Source organism: Bufo gargarizans, chromosome 2, assembly GCF_014858855.1.
Source record: "Bufo gargarizans isolate SCDJY-AF-19 chromosome 2, ASM1485885v1, whole genome shotgun sequence".
Classification (NCBI taxonomy): Eukaryota; Metazoa; Chordata; class Amphibia; order Anura; family Bufonidae; genus Bufo; species Bufo gargarizans.
Window position 1 is genome coordinate 275204620 of NC_058081.1, and position 20350 is coordinate 275224969.

Here is a 20350-nt window from a genome sequence, read left to right on the forward strand (position 1 = left end):
ATTTTAGCTCATGTACAGGAGCCGCCCAAGTTTTAATTTTTAAAGACAACCCCTTTAAAAATCACACACTGATTTACTAGTTAACTCATTGCTTTTTTACAGTTTCAGTTAAAAATGTCACAATAAAGGAGGAAATCTATTTTTCTACTTTTTGGATCTTTTAGACAGTAGGAAATCCCTCTGATAAGGTGAAGTGTATACTTGAATTGCATTGTCCTTACAGCATACTCATTTTTTTTTTCTATTTTCCTTTATAAAATGCATAGTCATGTCTTTCACGTTACTTATGTTAGCAGGCAGATTTTAGGAAATACACTTATCAACCACTTCTCTTTTCTACCCCCACTGTGCATTGGAACTAGTGACATTAGCAAAACCATCTCTGTTTCTGTACCTTTGAGCTGTTTTAATGAAAATGGTCACACTGCTGCGAATCCAGTCTTTAACAGTAAGTACTAACATTTTTGTATTCCAGCTTTGGCTGCAGTCATATTGACCAAATGTATCTTCTGCAAGGTAATGGATAAAGGACGAGGGAATATCTGTTTAACTGAATCTTAATATCGACCTTTATGTTCAAATGTCTTAACTATGTAAAAAAAAAAAACAGTTTAAACATTTATATTGCTTGGAAAAGCTGATTCTTTTAGGAGAATCACCTTAGAAATAGTTGTATCTCAAACTGGTGTTAGAATGTAATGGAAATAATAAGCATTTACCATTCTAACCGAAGGCTAAAAAAGAACAAGTTGGATTAGCATATATGGAGGTGTCATTTCAAGGTGGCATGAGGATGGTAACCTCATCACCGTCTGACTGCTTGATTGTATTGTAATATATGGTAGCGGTGTATTAATTTAATTTAATTTTATAATTTTATTTTATTTCATTTTATAATATTTTTTCCTTGTTTCCTCTACTCTCGCTATCACTGTATATCATTATAAACGTACTGGTCATAACTTCTAGTTTACAATGGAAGCATGATAAAAACAATAGGCTTTACAACATTTTTGGTTGTTTGTTTTCCATAGCAATTAACTTGATATGTTACTTAAATCTTTGCTTGTATGCTTGCCATACTAACATTGTTGTTTTAGTGCCGCAAACCAGGCTTGGGTTGCAATAGATAAAAAGTAAAAGGAAAAGGTTTATAATTTTATTTATTTAAATCCGTTCTGGCTTTGACTTGTAAAAATGCAGAAGACTGCAGTTTGTGAACAAGGCTGTAATCACAATGGAACAGATTTATTAATATTGTTAAAAAGGGTCTGTCCACCTTCGAGGGGCAGTGACGCATCCCTCATGCTGTATGGCACTGGCATGTGACGGACTGGGGACAAGTCACCAATGTGGCCAGTCATTAGCTGCAGCGGCACACGTGACTCTCATCAATCAAGATGTTGATGAGCGGGACCAGAGTTTGGCAGTGTCAGCAGGTTACTGAAGGACCTTGAAACCGGTGATGGGGAGCAGGTAAATATGACATGATGTATTTGAAGAAGGGAAGGGAAGGGGACGGGAGGGGAAGGGAGGGGAAGGGAAGGGAAGGGAAGGGGGGGGGTTGAATGACTGAAAATTTAAAGCTAGACCAAGCCAAGCAGGCAGATTAGCTAAATTTATTACGTTGGCTTAATTGGTATGACAAATCTTGAGCATCTTATTTGACATGTTTTTTTTTTTCCTTATGCCACCTTCTGTAGGCTTGTGCCCTAGTAGGCTTACTTTATACCAACATTTAGCAGCAAAATTTTGCCACAATTTTGCCACATGGTAGTGTATTTTAAGCCATGCCTATTTATCTAAACCACAACCGCTTTTCTCTAAGTCAGTGGCTAGTGAGGTGAAAAAGTGTCCAAAACACATAATACATCTGGTAAAAGACATGTAACCTAGTTTTTTGGTGCTGAACAACACCTTTCTGACTGCTGCACATAAATATACACCAGCAGTGCAGGAAGGATATATAGAGTGGGTGGCAACTGTATAACATGGCTAACACCTATTATCAATGACCAGGGCTGGAGATAACTTTGATAACTTTAGTCACTTAACCCTTCAGAAACTTTTGTTAATATCAACTGCAGCATGTCAGTGGGAGGGGTCTCATTCATGTAAAATTGTGGGTCACTGATCAGTTGCTATGGCAGCCTGCGGCCTTCATTTTTACAAAGCAAGTATGCATCTTGGGAGTTGTAGTTTTGCCACAGCTGGAGTGCCGGAGGTTAGCCATCACAGATATAGAGCATCCCCAACATCCGATGCCCTGTAGCAGCCACTATGGCTTCTATGGTATGCTACTTGCCCATCTTCCGGACCATGGCTTGTTTTCTTCTGGCCAGGTATGGATATGGTTTCTTTCACACACCACTGCAAACAATAACTGGCTTCAGTGGTGATGTGTTCCCAAGTGATATGTCACCTCTGAAGCAAGTGATTGTCTGCAGTGGCATACAAGACCATGTCCTTACCTGGCTGGAAGAAAACAAGCCAGGGTACTAAAGATGGGGAACAGAAGTCAGCAAGCAGTACCAGTGGGGAGTAGGTCTTCAGTAGGCAATGCAGGATTGCGACCTTTAGTTAGTAGCTAATTATTCCCAGAAAACCTCTTTACTTTTATTATTTGAACATTTAATATTCACTGCCTGTCCCAAAAAAAAGTCGCCACAAAAAAAAAAATGATTCTCAATGGGGTTAAGGTCTGGGCTCTGTGGTGGCCAATCCATGTGTGAAAATGATGTCTCATGCTCCCTGAACCACTCTTTCACAATTTGAGCCCGATGAATCCTGGCATTGTCATCTTGGAATATGCCTGTGCCATCAGGGAAGAACAAATCCATTGATAAAAAAAATAACCTAGTCATTCAGTATGTTCAGGTAGTCAGATGACCTCATTCTTGGAGCACATACTGTTGCTGAACCTAGACCTGACCAACTGCAGCAACCCCAGACCATTGCACTGCCCCCACAGGCTTGTACAATAGGCAGTAGGTATGATGGGTTCATCACTTCATCTGCCTCTCTTCTTACCCTGATGCGCCCATCACTCTGGAACAGGTTAAATCTTGACTCATCAGACCACATGACCTTCTTCCATTGCTCCAGAGTCCAATCTTTATGCTCCCTAGCAAATAGAAGCCTTTTTTTTTCTGGTTTGCCTCACTGATTAGTGGTTTTCTTACGTCTACAGAGCTGTTCAGTCCCAATCCCTTGAGTTCCCTTCGCACGTTTTGCACGTTTAAGTGATCGTCGATCACGATCATTCAGGATTTTTTCCCCGCCACATTTCGTCCTCGAATACGATGGTTCCCCACTATCCTTCCGGTTTTTAATAATGCGTTGGACAGTTCTTAACCCAATTTTAGTAGTTTCTACAATCTCCTTAGATGTTTTCTCTGCTTGATGCATGCCAATGATTTGACCCTTCTCAAACAGACTAACATCTTTTCCACGACCACAAAATGGTCGATATGGTTGTTTAACCCCTTACGAACACATGACGTACCGACTTTCTATAGTGCGGCGGCGGTGCCATCGGGTCCCCATGGGGCTGTGGGGAGGACCCGATGGCATGGAAGTCAGCGCGATGCCTTCCTGAGGCATCTGCGCTGCCTTTCGGTGAAGAGCCTGTGAGATCCAGCCCCCTGGATCTCACAGGCCCCGGAAGCTGTATGAGTAATACACAGTATTGCTCATACAGCCAATGCATTCCAATACAGAAGTATTGGAATGCATTGTAAAGTAATATACCCCCAAAGGTTCAAGTCCCAAAGTGGGACAAAAAATAAAGTGAAAAAAAAGTTGAAAAAATAAAGTTTCCTCCCCCAAAAATTTAAAATTAAACAAAAACGTCATTTTCCCCAAATAAAGTAAAAAAAATAGGGGGGGGAGTATACATTAGGTATCGCAACGTCCGTATCGACCGGCTCTATAAACATATCACATGACCTAACCCCTCAGATGAACACTGTAAAAAAAAAAAAAAAAAAAATGTGCTAAATAAGCCATTTTTTGTCAACTTACATCACAAAAAGTATAATAGCAAGCAATCAAAAAGTCATATGCACCCCAAAATAGTGCCAATCAAACCGTCATCTCATCCCGACAAAAAAATGAGACCCTACCTGAGAAAATCACCCAAAAACTGAAAAAACTATGGATCTCAGAATATGGAGACACTAAAACATGATTTTTTTTTGCTTCAAAAATTATATTATTGTGTAAAACTTACATAAATAAAAAAAGTATACATATTAGGTATTTCTGCATCCGAATCGACCGGCTCTATAAAAATATCATATGACCTAACCCCTCAGATGACCACCGTAAAAAATAAAAAATAAAAACTGTGCTAAATAAACCATTTTTTGTCACCTTACATCACAAAAAGTGTAATAGCAAGCGATCAAAAAGTCACACGCACCCCAAAATAGTTCCAATAAAACCATCATCTCATCCCGCAAAAATCATACCCTACCCAAGGTAATCGCCCAAAAACTGAAAAAATTATGGCTCTCAGACTATGGAAACACTAAAACATGATTTTTTTTGCTTCAAAAATGAAATCATTGTGTAAAACTAAATATCACATGATCTAACCTGTCAGATGAATTTTGTAAATAACAAAAAATAAATATCGTGCCAAAATAGCTATTTCTTGTTATCTTGCCTCACAAAAAGTGTAATATAGAGCAACCAAAAATCATATGTACCCTAAACTAGTACCAATAATACTGCCACCCTACCCCATAGTTTCTAAAATGGGGCCACTTTTTTGGAGTTTCTACTCTAGGGGTGCATCAGGGGGGCTTCAAATGGGACATGGTGTAAAAATAAAAACAGTCCAGCAAAACCTGCTTTCCAAAAACCGTATGGCATTCTATTGCTTCTGCGCCCTGCCGTGTGCCCGTACAGCTGTTTACAACCACATATGGGGTGTTTCTGTAAACTACAGAATCAGGGCCATAAATATTGAGTTTGGTTTGGCTGTTAACCCTTGCTTTGTAACTGGAAAAAAATTATTAAAATGGAAAATCTGCCAAAAAAGTGAAATTATTAAATTGTATCTCTATTTTCCATTAATTCTTGTGGAACACATAAAGGGTTAACGACGTTTGTAAAATCAGTTTTGAATATCTTGAGGGGTGTAGTTTCTTAGATGGGGTCACTTTTATGGAGTTTATACTCTAGGGGTGCATCAGGGGGGCTTCAAATGGGACATGGTGTCAAAAAAACAGTCCAGCAAAACCTGCCTTCCAAAGACTGTATGTTTATTCCTTTCCTTCTGCGCCCTGTCGTGTGCCCGTACATCGGTTTACGACCACCTATGGGGTGTTTCTGTAAACTACAGAATCAGGACCATAAATATTGAGTTTGGTTTGGTTGTTAACCCTTGCTTTGTAACCGGAAAAAAATTATTTAAATGGAAAATCTGCCAAAAAAGTTAAATTTTGAAATTGTATCTCTATTTTCCAATAATTCTTGTGGAACACCTAAAGGGTAAACACAGTTTGTAAAATCAGTTTTTAATACCTTGAGGGGTGTAATTTATAGAATGGGGTCATTTTTGGGTAGTTTCTATTATGTAAGCCTCGCAAAGTGACTTCAGACCTGAACTGGTCCCTCAAAATTGGGTTTTTGAAAATTTCTGAAAAATTTCAAGATTTGCTTCTAAATTTCTAAGCCTTGTAACATCCCCAAAAAATAAAATATCATTCCCAAAATTATCAAAACATGAAGTAGACATATGGGGAATGTAAAGTAATAACTATTTTTGAAGGTATTACTAACGTATTATAGAAGTAGAGAAATTGCATTTTAGAAATTTGCAATTTTTTCCAAATTTTTGGTAAATTTGGTACTTTTTTATAAATAAAAATGAATTTTTGGGACTTCATTTTAGCAGTGTCATGTAGTACAATATGTGACGAAAAAACAATCTCAGAATGGCCTGGATAAGTCAAAGCATTTTAAAGTTATCAGCACTTAAAGTGACACTGGTCAGATTTGCAAAAAATTGCCTGGTCCTTAAGGTGAAATAGGGCTGAGTCCTTAAGGGGTTAAGAAATGAGAAGCAAGTTGGGGTTAAATAACTTGTTGTCAGGTGAAAGATAATTGCCCATGCAGTAATTATCCAATAGGAGGCTCATAACTATTTGCTTAGTTAAATCCAGGTGGCGACTTTTTTTTTTTGGTACAGGCAGTGTATAAAGAACTGAAACTGGCAGTGTTTTATCTTGACAGCAAAAGTACAGATTGCAGCAATAGCTGCAATCACAGTAGAAGTGAAACTGTTTCATAATCTCTCTACTCAGTAACAGATGACAAAGGGCTTTTTCTGCTGTCAATTTAAAATCTAATTTTTTTAGTTTAGTTCAATGTGTATTGCAAGTATGAAATGGAACTACATAGTTCCATAAGTTGAAAAAAGACACAGACCTACAGTATCAGTTTCTTCTTAACCCTGCAGGGCTCCATGAGAACCACAGCTATAATTTTATCACAAATTAAGGGCTTCCCCATCTCAGCGAGGAAAAGCCATTTGCGCCCCAGGAGGGCAGGGCTCCCAGGGAAAGCCATCTCAGATGCCATGGTCACAGTTGATGAAGGCATTTGATGGATTCAATTTTGCCCTATCAGTTACATTAGCCCAGGTGCCTGCTGTTTAAAACTACAGAAACCCGGCAGTTACGGTGCTGGCTACGCTTGTGAGTGCAATCCATCTGTAAAGACCTAACTTCCGCCACACATGTACTCCGCTTGTTGAGAATGGGTTAATAATACAGTGTTGATGCGTCTCAAATGCTGACTTACCTGTCACGGGCAAATTTCTGTATACTTTACTATTTGAGGCTTTGCTTATGTATAATTCTTATTTGTTTAGCAATTGGCAGTTAATCGCCTTTATAAATACATAAATCAGTAGAAAACAAATCAGACAGACACACAAAATCAAACCCAATCTTGTATCTCAGTTTGACCTCAGTAATTAAGTTGCATAGCATTATAGTTGAATGGGAACTGATGAGTAACTTTGAGTTACTTATCTTTGGTATTGGTCAAAAAATCTATAAGACATCCTGTAGCTTCTGGTCATGAGAATTAGGGTCCTTATTTTTTTCACCTCTGTTCCAGATGGCAGAGGAAGGGCACAACGGCAGGCTTTTAATAATATATTAAAAAGTTTGCATGTTTTTCGTTTTCTTTTCATGCATTATTCACCTCAATGTAGTTTAATACAAAGCCCAAGTAAATGAAGTGGATAAAAAATTAAAAGAACCCCATCAGCAAGAGACATAGCTAAAGGCTCATGGGCCCTGGTGCAAGAGTTCAGCTTGGGCCTCTTCCCTCAGTGCTTTGTGACCAGGGGCAGGCGAGCACATAGCCTTTATGCTGCCTGAGGCAAAAATTGAACCACAATTTGAGCCCCTTCAGGCTCCTGGGTCTGGTGACAACTGCTACCTCTGAACCCCCTATAGCTACGCCCCTGCCACCACCAATCCAACTCTCCATCCTGAGCTCCAATCCAACAAAAAAAGTTAGTACTTTTCAATATGATGGAGCTTTATTGGGGATGTAAAAATTGTTAGTGTAGGACAACCCCTTTTTAGGAAAAATGAGACATTTGTAATTTTATTTTGCTGCAGTAGTCCAGATACTACAGTTTACAAAATGACGGCCTTCTGTCAAATGCCTACTTCCAACATTGTATTAATTCCAGCTCAAATGCATTCCTATTCCATTTACTGTACACATGTGTCACTGCCTGCCCTGTGAGAGATCTGAGAAGATCGGATAGACTTGCAGCACGTGAGTCCATCTGACAGGTCTTTTTGTGTTTCCTTTCTGTTTGTTGTTGTGGGCTGGATCCCACCTCTCCACAGGTTCTGCTCGTTAGCTGGTTAAGAGGCTCTATTTAAGTCCGCCTCTTACTGCTGACGTTACCGTTGGTATTTTCCTTCTGGAGTTCTATACTGGTTGTTTGTGGATCCTCTACTTCCCGCTCGTCTCAAGCTAAGTCCTCCTGTTTTCTTCTTTGTGCGTGTGTTGCTGCTAGGTCTCAGGGAGTCTCATTCCCCTATCCCTAATTTAGGGTTTGCTATAGTGTCAGCAGGGCTTAGGTTCCAGCGCATTAGTTCGTTCACCATCAGGACTTGCTAATACTGTCAGCAGTCGGCGAGAGGCTCAGGGATTGTTAGGAGGTTACCATTCCCTCCTCCCTAGCTCTGGGGCCAAGTCTGTTTACCAGTTGTTGTTGTTTGTTTACTTGGTGGTCCGTGCAGTATTGGACTGGGATCGACCTGAGAATCTGAAAGCGCTGATGAGGGTTTTGGGGTTTACTAATTACTACAGAAAATTTATCCTGAATTATTCTACTGTTGTCAAGCCTTTGACCGATATGACCAAGAAAGGTGTGGATTTCTCAGTCTGGTCTGAAGAAGAGGCATTTGATGCTTTTTCTGCAATAAGGAAATGTTTCGCTTCTGCTCCCATTCTGGTGCAACCTAATGTGTCTCAGCCTTTCATTGTGGAGGTTGACGCATCAGAATTGGGAGTCGGAGCAGTTTTGTTGCAGGGAACATCTCCTGGCAAATGGCGCCCCAGTGCTTTTTTTTCCAAAAAACTCTCTTCTGCCGAAAGAAATTATGACGTTGGTAATAGAGAGTTGCTGACTATTAAATTGGCCTTTGAAGAATGTCGTCGTTGGTTAGAAGGAGCGATTCATTCCATTACGGTAATTAGTCATCATAAGAATCTGGCTTACCTGCAATTGGCGAAGCGCCTGAACCCAAGGCAGGCCAGACGTTCATTGTTTTTTACCGGATTTAATTTTGTGGTCACTTATCGCCCTGTGGTCAAAAACATCAAGGTGGATGCTTTGTCACGTAGCTTTCCTGGGGGAGAGATTCGGAGGATCCTGCTCCAATTTTGGCTGATGGGGTGTTGGTTTCCACCCTTTATCCCGAACTTGAGATGGAGGTGTTGGAAGCTCAAGGTGAGGCACCTGATTCCTGTCCTCCAGGGAGGTTGTTTGTTCCTTCTGGGCTTCGGCATAAGGTGTTCAAGGTACATCATGATACTGTCCTTGCGGGACACTCTGGGAACAGATCTACTGTGGATCTAATTTCCCAAAGATTCTGGTGGCCAGGTTTATGTAAAGGTGTGGAGGGTTATGTGGCAGCCTGTGAGACCTGTGCACGTACCAAGGTGACTCATATTCGGCCTTCGGAATCTCTTCCTCCTTTGTCCCATCCCATCCCTGGATGCATTTTTCCATGGAGTTCATCACTGATTTACCTAGTTCCTCTGGGAAGACAGTGATTTTGGTGGTGGTGTACAGCTTCAGTAAGATGATGCACTTTATACCATTATCAGGTTTAACCAATGCCAAAGCTCTTGCTCAAGTGTTTATTGATAATATCGTGAAATTACACGGCATTCCTTTTGATGTGGTGTCTGATAGGGGGATGAAATTTGTTTCCAGGTTCTGGAGGGAATTCTGTACTCATCTGGGAGTTCAGTTGTCCTTCTTTTTGGCTTTCACCCTCAGTCGAATGGACAAACTGAGCGTACTAACCAGAATTTGGAAACTTATTTGAGGTGTTTTGTCTCCGAGAATCAGGAAGAGTGGTCTTAATTTTTGTCTTTGGCTGAGTTTGACTTAAATAACCAGTAGACAGGAGTCCACTGATAAGTCTCCATTTTTTTTGGTGCATATGGGTTTCACCCTCTTTTCTGGGACTGAGTCCTCTGGTATATCTGAAGAGGAAAGATTCTGTTCCTCATTATCATCTATCTGGCGGAAGAGTCAAATCAATTTGAAAAAAAGGCCAAAAGATTTAAACATATGGCTGGTTCAGACATGTGTGGGTGATTTGGTGTGGTTGTCCACTAAGAACATTAAGTTGAAGATACCCTCTTGGAAGTTGGGCCCAAGATTAATTGGTCCTTACTAGAGTTGAGCGGACACCTGGATGTTTGGGTTCGCCGGGTTCGGCAAAACTTCGCAAAAAAGTTAGAGTTCAGGACCCAAGCTTGACCCGAACTAGACCCTGAACCTGAACCCCATTGAAGTCAATAGGGACCCAAACTTTGGAGCACTAAAATGGCTCTAAAAAAGTCATGGAAATGGCTAGAGGGCTGCAAAAGGCAGCAAAATGTGGTTAAGAGTATGGCAAGTGGTCTGCAAACAAATGTGGATAGGGAAATGACTTCAAATAACATAAAATATTTAAAAATAAAAAATAATAATCTTGATCTAGGAGGAGAAGGTCCATATTGAGTAGGAGGTTGAGGAGGCGGTGGATGTGGCAGAGTAGGTGGAAACGGCGGTGGAGGAGGAGGTAGCCAACACAGGTTTTTTGTTTTGTTTTTTATTTCTTTTTTATTTTTCTGTTGTTGTTTAAATTTGGGTAGACCCCAAAACATTGGGAAATATAAAAAAATAAAACAATGACAAAGTGCACTGGAGTACAACAATGGCTGGGTGAGGCTGGTGACAAAGGTGGTGGTGTTGCTGGCACATTCTTTGTTTTCAGGGTGGCAGGTTCCACTGTCACTTCAGAGGGGGGTGAAAAGGCCGAGACTGCAGCAGAAGAGGAAGCAGGAGGAGCCAGAGACCTTTCTTGGTTTTTGAGGTGTCTACTCCACTGCAGCTTGTGCTTTGCACTTAGATGCCTGGTCATGCAGGTTGTGCTCAGGTTTAGAACGTTTATGCCACGCTTCAGGCTCTGATTGCACAGCGTTCAAACCACTTGTGTCTTGTCATCATCACATTGTCAGAAGAACTGCCATGCCAGGGAACTCCTTGGAGCTGACTTTGGTGTGCTCAGTCCCTTGGTGCGGTGGGCAGTAGCAGGCGTACTGTCTAGGGGTGACCGGTCAGCTTTTGCTGTGCTGGTGGCTCTGTGCCACCGCCTCTTCCTCTGAAATACACAGGTAACTCGCATGACCTTGATTCCATGTGGAGTTGAGGAACTCATCATCTTCCACATCATCTTCCACCCAGTCTTCACCCCCTGCCCTCCTTGTTGCTCTGCACACTGCAGAAAGCCACAGCAGTTGGCACCTGTGATTCATCATCATCTGAGACATGCTGCTGTGGTCCACCCATATACTCATCCTGAAACATGAGTGGTTTTTGCATTGGTACACTCAATCTCTTCCACTTCGGGGGCAGGGCTATGTGGATGGGCCTGGGAAAACCCTGCTAGCAGAGTCATCAAAAAGCAGAAGAGACTAGGACTCAGACTGCTTGGCTGATTTGCAAGGGGGTGAGGTAAAAGACTGATGGCCATGGGCTGCAGGTACAAACTCTAATCTTTCAGCAGGAGACTGAGTGGGAGACAATGTGAAGGCACTGGAGGCACTGTCAGCCACCCAATCTACTATCGCCTGTACTTGTTCTGGCCTCACCATTTGTGGAGCGGCATTCCGGCCTACCAAATAACACTGAAGGTTCAGTCATCTACTCGCACCTGAGGAAGGTGTTTCACTTGTGGGTGTAGCCGGCACAGATTGACCACGTCCTCTCCCTGCAACAGGTGCTCCACCAACACCAGCAGCACCACGACCAGGTCCACATCCCTTATTTGACGCTCTTCTCATTCTTTGCATTCACCAACCAAACTAACAGATGGTTTATGTCAGGCGACAATGTAACTGCCAATAGTCAACAATTAAGTTCACTGACAGTAAAGCTGTGCCGGTGTCATAAAGAGAAAACATTTCTTGAAGTCACACAACACTGTGACAGGTGAATTTAATACAATTACTTAACGGTCACAAAAAATTTTAATTTGTCAACCAACAATGTAAGGCTACTTTCACACTAGCGTTCGATCGGATCCGTTCTGAACGGATCCAATCATATTAATGCAGACGGAGGCTCCGTTCAGAACGGATCCGTCTGCTTTATATTGGCAAAAAAAAGCTAAGTGTGAAATTAGCCTGAGCGGATCCGTCCAGACTTTTACATTGAAAGTCAATGGGGGACGGATCCGCTTGAAGATTGAGCCATATTGTGGCATCTTCAAACGGATCCGTCCCCATTGACTTACATTGTAAGTCTGGACGGATCCGCACGCCTCTGCACGGCCAGGCGGACACCCGAACGCTGCAAGCAGCGTTCAGGTGTCCGCCTGCTGAGCGGAGCGGAGGCTGAACGCCGCCAGACTGATGCAGTCTGAGCGGATCCGCATCCATTCAGACTGCATCAGGGCTGGACGGAAGCGTTCGGGTCCGCTCGTGAGCCCCTTCAAACGGAGCTCACGAGTGGACAGCCGAACGCTAGTGTGAAAGGAGCCTAACAGCAGTATTGACTATGGTTTTATTGGACTGCCAGAAATGCAGCGCAGGCTGCAAATGTACGATGTAGCACAAAAAGGGTGATTTGTTTCAAAGAAAAATATAACAGCAGTATTTAACAGTTGTATTGGACTGTCAGAAATGCAGCGCAGACTGCAAATGTGAAATCTAGCACAAAAGGGTGTTTTTTTCAAAGAAAAATATAACAGCAGTATTTAACGGTTGTATTGTACTGTCAGAAATGCAGTGCAGGCTGCAAATGTATGATGTAGCACAAAAAGGCTGTTTTTTTCAAACCATCATATAACAGCAGTATTTAACGCTTGTATTGGACTGTCAGAAATGCACCGCAGGCTGCAAATGTACAATCTGGCACAATAATGTGTTTTTTCAAAGAAAAATATAACAGCAGTATTTAACGGTTGCATTGGATTGTCAGAAATGCAGCGCAGGCCGCAAATGTACAATCTAGCACGGTTGTATTGGACTGTAGAAAATAGGAAAATCCAGCTCACCCGCTTAAATTCAAGGTAATCCACCCTTGGTGCACGGTAGTGTAGATAAGACCTCAGCGAGTATAAAGACGAAAGGATTCCGGCACCTATAATCTTTGAGTGACGATTTCTTTATTCCAGCAGTGGATAATAATACATCAATTGCAAAATCTTCACACATCCAGTTACAGTCAGTTACAGTGAGTTTTTTTCAAACGACAATGTAACAGCAGTATTTAACGGTTTTATTAGACTGTCAGAAATGCTGCGCAGGCCTGCAAATGTACAATCTAGCACAAAAAGGGTGTTTTTTTCAAACAAAAATATAACAGCAGTATTTAACGCTTGTATTGAACTGTCAGAAATGCAGCGCAGGCTGCAAATGGACGATGTAGCGCAAAAAGGGTGTTTTTTCAAAGAAAAATATAACAGCAGTATTTAATGGATGTATTGGACTGTCAGAAATGCAGCGCAGGTCGCAAATGTACGATGTAGCACAAAAAGGGTGTTTAAAAAAAATATATAACAGCAGTATTTGACAGTTGTAATGGACTGTCAAAAATGCAGCGCAGGCCACAAATGTACAATCTAGCTAAAAATAGTTTTTTTCTAAGAAAGATATAACAGCGGTATTTAACGGTTGTATTGGACTGTCAGAAATGCAGCGCAGGCCGCAAATGTACTATGTAGCACAAAAAAGGTTTCTTTTTTAAGAAAAATATAACAGCAGTATTTAACGATTGTATTGTACTGTCAGAAATGCAGCGCAGGCCGCAAATGTATGATGTAGCACAAAAAGGGCGTTTTTTTAAACAAAAATATAACAGCAGTATTTAACGGTTGTATTGGACTGTCAGAAATGCAGAGCAGGCCGCAAATGTATGATGTAGCACAAAAAGGGTGTTTTTAAAAAAAAAATATAACAGCAGTATTTAAAGGTTGTATTGAACTGTCATAAATGCAGCGCAGGCCGCAAATGTACTATCTAGCACAGAAAGGGTGTTTTTTCCAAACAAAAATATAATAGCAGTACTTAACGGTTGTATTAGACTGTCAGAAATGCAGTGCAGGCCGCAAATGTACGATGTAGCACAAAACGGGTATTTTTTTCAAACCACAATATGATAGCAGTATTTAACGGCTGTATTAGACTGTCAGAAATGCAGCGCAGGCCGCAAATGTATGATGTAGCACAAAAAGGGTGTTTTTTTCAAAGAAAAATATAATTGCAGTATTTAACGGTTGTAATGGACTGTCGGAAATGCAGTGCAGGCCGCAAATGTACTATCTAGCACGAAAAGGGTGTTTTTTTTCTTAGAAAAATATAACAGCAGTATTTAACGGTTGTATTGGCCTGTTAGAAATGCAGTGCTGGCCACAAATGTACTATTTAGCACAAAAGCATGTTTTTTTCAAAGAAAAAAATAATAGCAGTATTTAACAGTTGTATTGGATTGTCAGAAAAGCAGCGCAGGCCGCAAATGTACAATCTAGCACAAAAAGGCAGTTTTTTTAAACTAAGATATAACAGCAGTATTTAACAGTTGTATTGGACTGTAGAAAATAGGAAAATCCAGCTCACCCGCTTAAATTCAAGGTAATCCACCCTTGGTGCACGGTAGTGTAGGTAGGACCTCAACAAGTATAAAGACGAAAGGATTCCAGCACCTATAATCTTTGAGTGACAATTTCTTTATTCCAGCAGTAGATAATAAAACATTGATGGCAAAATCTTCACACATCCAGTTACAGTCAGTTACAGTGAGCTTTTTTCAAACGATGTAGAAGCAGTATTTAACGGTTTTATTGGACTGTCAGAACTGCAGCACAGGCCGCAAATGTACAATCTAGCACAAAAAGGGTGTTTTTTTCAAAGAAAAATTATAACAGCAGTATTTAACGGTTGTATTTGACTGTCAGAAATGCAGCGCAGGCCGCAAATGTACAATGTAGCGTAAAAAGGGTGTTTTTTCAAAGAAAAATATAATAGCAGTATTTGACAATTGTATTAGACTGTCAGAAATGCAGCGCAGGTCGCAAATGTACTATGTAGCACAAAAAGGTTTTTTTTTAAAAGAAAAATATAACAGCAGTATTTAACGGTTGTATTGGCTTGTTAGAAATTCAGCGCTGGCCACAAATGTGCAATGTAGCACAAAAAGGGTGTTTAAAAAAAAAGGGTGTTTAAAAAAAATATATAACAGCAGTATTTGACAGTTGTAATGGACTGTCAAAAATGCAGCGCAGGCCACAAATGTACAATCTAGCTAAAAATAGTTTTTTTCTAAGAAAGATATAACAGCGGTATTTAACGGTTGTATTGGACTGTCAGAAATGCAGCGCAGGCCGCAAATGTACTATGTAGCACAAAAAAGGTTTCTTTTTTAAGAAAAATATAACAGCAGTATTTAACGATTGTATTGTACTGTCAGAAATGCAGCGCAGGCCGCAAATGTATGATGTAGCACAAAAAGGGCGTTTTTTTAAACAAAAATATAACAGCAGTATTTAACGGTTGTATTGGACTGTCAGAAATGCAGAGCAGGCCGCAAATGTATGATGTAGCACAAAAAGGGTGTTTTTAAAAAAAAATATAACAGCAGTATTTAAAGGTTGTATTGAACTGTCATAAATGCAGCGCAGGCCGCAAATGTACTATCTAGCACAGAAAGGGTGTTTTTTCCAAACAAAAATATAATAGCAGTACTTAACGGTTGTATTAGACTGTCAGAAATGCAGCGCAGGCCGCAAATGTACGATGTAGCACAAAACGGGTATTTTTTTCAAACCACAATATGATAGCAGTATTTAACGGCTGTATTAGACTGTCAGAAATGCAGCGCAGGCCGCAAATGTATGATGTAGCACAAAAAGGGTGTTTTTTTCAAAGAAAAATATAATTGCAGTATTTAACGGTTGTAATGGACTGTCAGAAATGCAGTGCAGGCCGCAAATGTACTATCTAGCACGAAAAGGGTGTTTTTTTTCTTAGAAAAATATAACAGCAGTATTTAACGGTTGTATTGGCCTGTTAGAAATGCAGTGCTGGCCACAAATGTACTATTTAGCACAAAAGCATGTTTTTTTCAAAGAAAAAAATAATAGCAGTATTTAACAGTTGTATTGGATTGTCAGAAAAGCAGCGCAGGCCGCAAATGTACAATCTAGCACAAAAAGGCAGTTTTTTTAAACTAAGATATAACAGCAGTATTTAACAGTTGTATTGGACTGTAGAAAATAGGAAAATCCAGCTCACCCGCTTAAATTCAAGGTAATCCACCCTTGGTGCACGGTAGTGTAGGTAGGACCTCAACAAGTATAAAGACGAAAGGATTCCAGCACCTATAATCTTTGAGTGACAATTTCTTTATTCCAGCAGTAGATAATAAAACATTGATGGCAAAATCTTCACACATCCAGTTACAGTCAGTTACAGTGAGCTTTTTTCAAACGATGTAGAAGCAGTATTTAACGGTTTTATTGGACTGTCAGAACTGCAGCACAGGCCGCAAATGTACAATCTAGCACAAAAAGGGTGTTTTTTTCAAAGAAAAATTATAACAGCAGTATTTAACGGTTGTATTTGACTGTCAGAAATGCAGCGCAGGCCGCAAATGTACAATGTAGCGTAAAAAGGGTGTTTTTTCAAAGAAAAATATAATAGCAGTATTTGACAATTGTATTAGACTGTCAGAAATGCAGCGCAGGTCGCAAATGTACTATGTAGCACAAAAAGGTTTTTTTTTAAAAGAAAAATATAACAGCAGTATTTAACGGTTGTATTGGCTTGTTAGAAATTCAGCGCTGGCCACAAATGTGCAATGTAGCACAAAAAGGGTGTTTAAAAAAAAAATAATTAACAGCAGTATTTAACGGTTGCATTGGATTGTCAGAAATGCAGCGCAGGCCGCCAATGTACAATCTAGCACAAAGAGGGTTTTTTTTAAAAGAAAAATATAACAGCAGTATTTAACGGTTGTATTGGCTTGTTAGAAATGCAACGCTGGCCACAAATGTGCAATGTAGCACAAAAAGGGTGTTTAAAAAAAAATATTAACAGCAGTATTTAACGGTTGCATTGGATTGTCAGAAATGCAGCGCAGGCCGCCAATGTACAATCTAGAACAAAGAGGGTTTTTTTTTAAAAGAAAAATATAACAGCAGTATTTAACGGTTGTATTGGCTTGTTAGAAATGCAGCGCTGGCCACAAATGTGCAATGTAGCACAAAAAGGGTGTTTTAAAAAAAAAAATTAACAGCAGTATTTAACGGTTGCATTGGATTGTCAGAAATGCAGTGCAGGCCGCAAATGTGCAATGTAGCACAAAAAGGGTGTTTTTTTTCTTAGAAAAATATAACAGCAGTATTTAACGGTTGTATTGGACTGTCAGAAATGCAGAGCAGGCCGCAAATGTACGATGTAGCACAAAAATTTAGTTTTTTTCAAACCACCATATAACAGCAATATTTAACAGTTGTATTGGACTGTCAGAAATGCAGAGCAGGCCACAGATGTACTATCTAGCACAAAAAGGGTATTTTTTTCAAAGAAAAATATAACAGCAGTATTTAACGGTTGTATTGGACTGTCAGAAATGAAGCACAGGCTGCAAATGTACAATCTAGCACAAAAAGGGTGCTTTTTTCAAAGAAAAATATAACAGCAGTATTTAACGGTTGTATTGGACTGTCAGAAATGTAACGCAGGCCGCAAAGGTACTTTCTGGCAAAAAAAAAAAAAAAAGACTTTTTCACCGACGGAGAAACAGATGGATTTACTGATTATATTTCACTATTAGATTTGGAGTGCAGGCCGCAAAGGTACTTTATGGAAAAAAAAGATATGATTTTTTCACCCACAAATGAAAGAGATGAATTTAACTGATTTTCTTTCACTATCACAAATGCAGTGCAGGGCGCAAATGTACTTTTTAGCAAAAAAAATTTATACTTTGTCCCCCCAAAATCTAACAGATGGATTTACTGAATTGATATTCATATGCAGCACAGGGGTACTTTACAGAAATAAATGTGAATATGTCACCCCCTGGGTCCCTGAACTCACAGACGGATTACCTAGATTGTTTTTCCCTTCCCCTGGCACATATGCAGTGCAGGTGCACTTAAAAAATGGGTATATGTTGCCCACTGAACTAAAAGAACAGGATTAAATTATTGTCCCTGGCACATATGCAGTGCTGGTGCACTGAACTTGCACAAAATGGCCGCCGACGCCCACCTAACTAACAGACATACATAACTTATTTTTCTGTGTCACTGGACTCAGGGCAGGGTACAAAAATGTTGCAGTTAACAGAGTTAGCAAGTTCTGATATCAGACAGATTATTTTATATTCTCTCCCTCACAGCAACAGCATCCTATTCCTACACTAATAAGCATGGCTGTGATGGCTTCTAAGGGCACGCAAGTTAAACGCATGTTTATTGGCTGCCCTGCAGCCTTTCAAAATGCGCTATTAAATTGCCGAACAACGAACTCGAACCCGAACCTTTACGGAAATGTTCGGGTTCGGATCCGGGGTCAAATAATCCTAAAGTTCGGTACGAACCCAATCTTTTCAGTTCTTGTTCGTTAAACCCTAGTTCAAGACAAGATCTCTACCATTATTAATTTGGTTGCGTTTCGTCTCAAATGTCCGCAGGCTTGGAAGATCCATAATGTGCTTCACAGGTCTTTGTTGAAAAACTATATGGAACCTGCTGAACCATCTCCCTTGCCACCTCCTCCTGTCTTGGTAGATGGTAATCTGGAGTTTCAGATCTCCAGAATAATTAACTCGCATATTCTTCGTGGTTCCCTTCAGTACCTCATACATTGGAAGGGTTACTGGCCAGAAGATAGAATGTGGGTTCCGGTGATTGATATCAGTGCTAGTCGCCTTCTGAAGGCTTTTCACAGTGTGCACCTGGATAAGGTCGGTCCTGGGTGCCTGGAGGTCACCCATAGAAGGGGGGGTACTGTCACTGCCTGCCCTATGAGAGATCTAAGAAGATCTGATAGACTTGCATCTTGTGAGTCTATCTGACAGGTCTTTCTGTGTTTCCTTTCTGTTTGTTGTTGTGGATTGGATCCCACCTAGCCACAGGTTCTGCTCGTTAGCTGGTTAAGAGGCTCTATTTAAGTCTGCCTCTTACTGCTGACTTTGCCGTTGATATTTTCTTTCTGGAGTTGTCTCAAGCTAAGTCCTCCTGTTTTCTTCTTTGTGCGTGTGTTACTGCTAGGTCTCAGGGAGACGCTGGTCCCTTCACAGTGGAAGGTACCAGTTGTCTCATTCCCCTTTCCCTTAGTTGGGGTTTGCTACAGTGTCAGCAGGGCTTAGGTTCCAGCTTATGAGTTCGTTCACCATCAGGACTTGCTCATACTGTCAGCAGTCAGCGAGAGGCTCAGGGATTGTTAGGAGGTTACCATTACCTCCTCCTAAGCTTTGGGGCCTTGTCTGTTTACCTGTTGTTTGTTTACTTGGTGTTCCTTTTATCCCCACTTGCCGTGCAACTTGTTTCCACCACATACTTCAGTGTTACAATGTATCTGTTACATCGTGTGTGACAAATCAATGGACCGTATTGTCTAAATTGGGAGGCATGTTGTGCTATGGTTATGCTATCTTGTACTTTCTATGTGACATAATCCAGTATCTGTCAACTTAACACATTCAGGGCAATAAACAAACACTTAAGCACACATCCATATTTGAATCATGTCCTTTGTCGCTTGTTCAATGATCTCCAGATGAATTATTCTTTGCTATTTTCATGCAGACACCATATTTCACACATTTTACTTCACACTGCAATTCACTTGAACAATCAAAGACAAGTGTACCTTGTCATAGTTTTAACTGCTATGGATTGTGTTGTCAGTGCATAGTCAATCTGCTTACAATACTTGCCAAACACTTCCTGAAAGAGCAGCATATGCTGGGGACTTTATTAAAATATGCATTATGCTCCATTACTATTTGAATACTGTAATGCACTAGTTCCTTAAATTACAATTTATTATTATTTTTTATCCTCCTTGGCAAACCCTACTGAGAACTTTTGTGTTATGCTACTTATTTGACCACTCAATCATTTGCTCATTCTACTTTTTCTCATCTCCCTGCCATTGCAGTTCCTCAGGGTTCAGTCCCCAATCTTCCCCTGTTATCTCTATGTCAAGCACCTACTGCCTGAGGAGGAGGTGGTGGTGAACTCTAAAAGTGTTCAAGAGGGGCCTGGATGAATTTCTGGAGTGTAATAATATTATAGGTTATATAGTTATAACATTTCTGGAGAAGGGTTATTAATCAAGGGAGTTATTTTAATTGCATGATTGGAGTCGGGAAGGACTTTCTCCCCCTAAAATGAGAAAAATTGGCTTCTACATGAAGTTTTTTTTTTGTCTTCCTCTGGATCAACTTTGTAGGATAACAGGCTGAACTGTATGAATAGATGTCTTTTTTCAGCCTTATAAACTATGTGGCACATTTATTAAGTCTGACGTTTTAGACGCCGGTCTTAAAAAAGACCCATAGCTGGCAGTGGAT

General features: G+C 40.4%; 1 protein-coding gene across 1 annotated transcript in view; it reads left to right on the forward strand.

The window, feature by feature from the left end:
- Window positions 1-335: 335 nt before the first annotated feature.
- The window catches only part of TFEC (transcription factor EC), a 118012-nt gene continuing 97997 nt past the window's right edge, over window positions 336-20350 (forward strand). The window contains exon 1 of the mRNA XM_044277012.1: window positions 336-448. Within this exon, the coding sequence (XP_044132947.1) occupies window positions 410-448 (39 nt within the window). The 5' untranslated portion in view covers window positions 336-409. The remainder of the gene's footprint in view (window positions 449-20350) is intronic.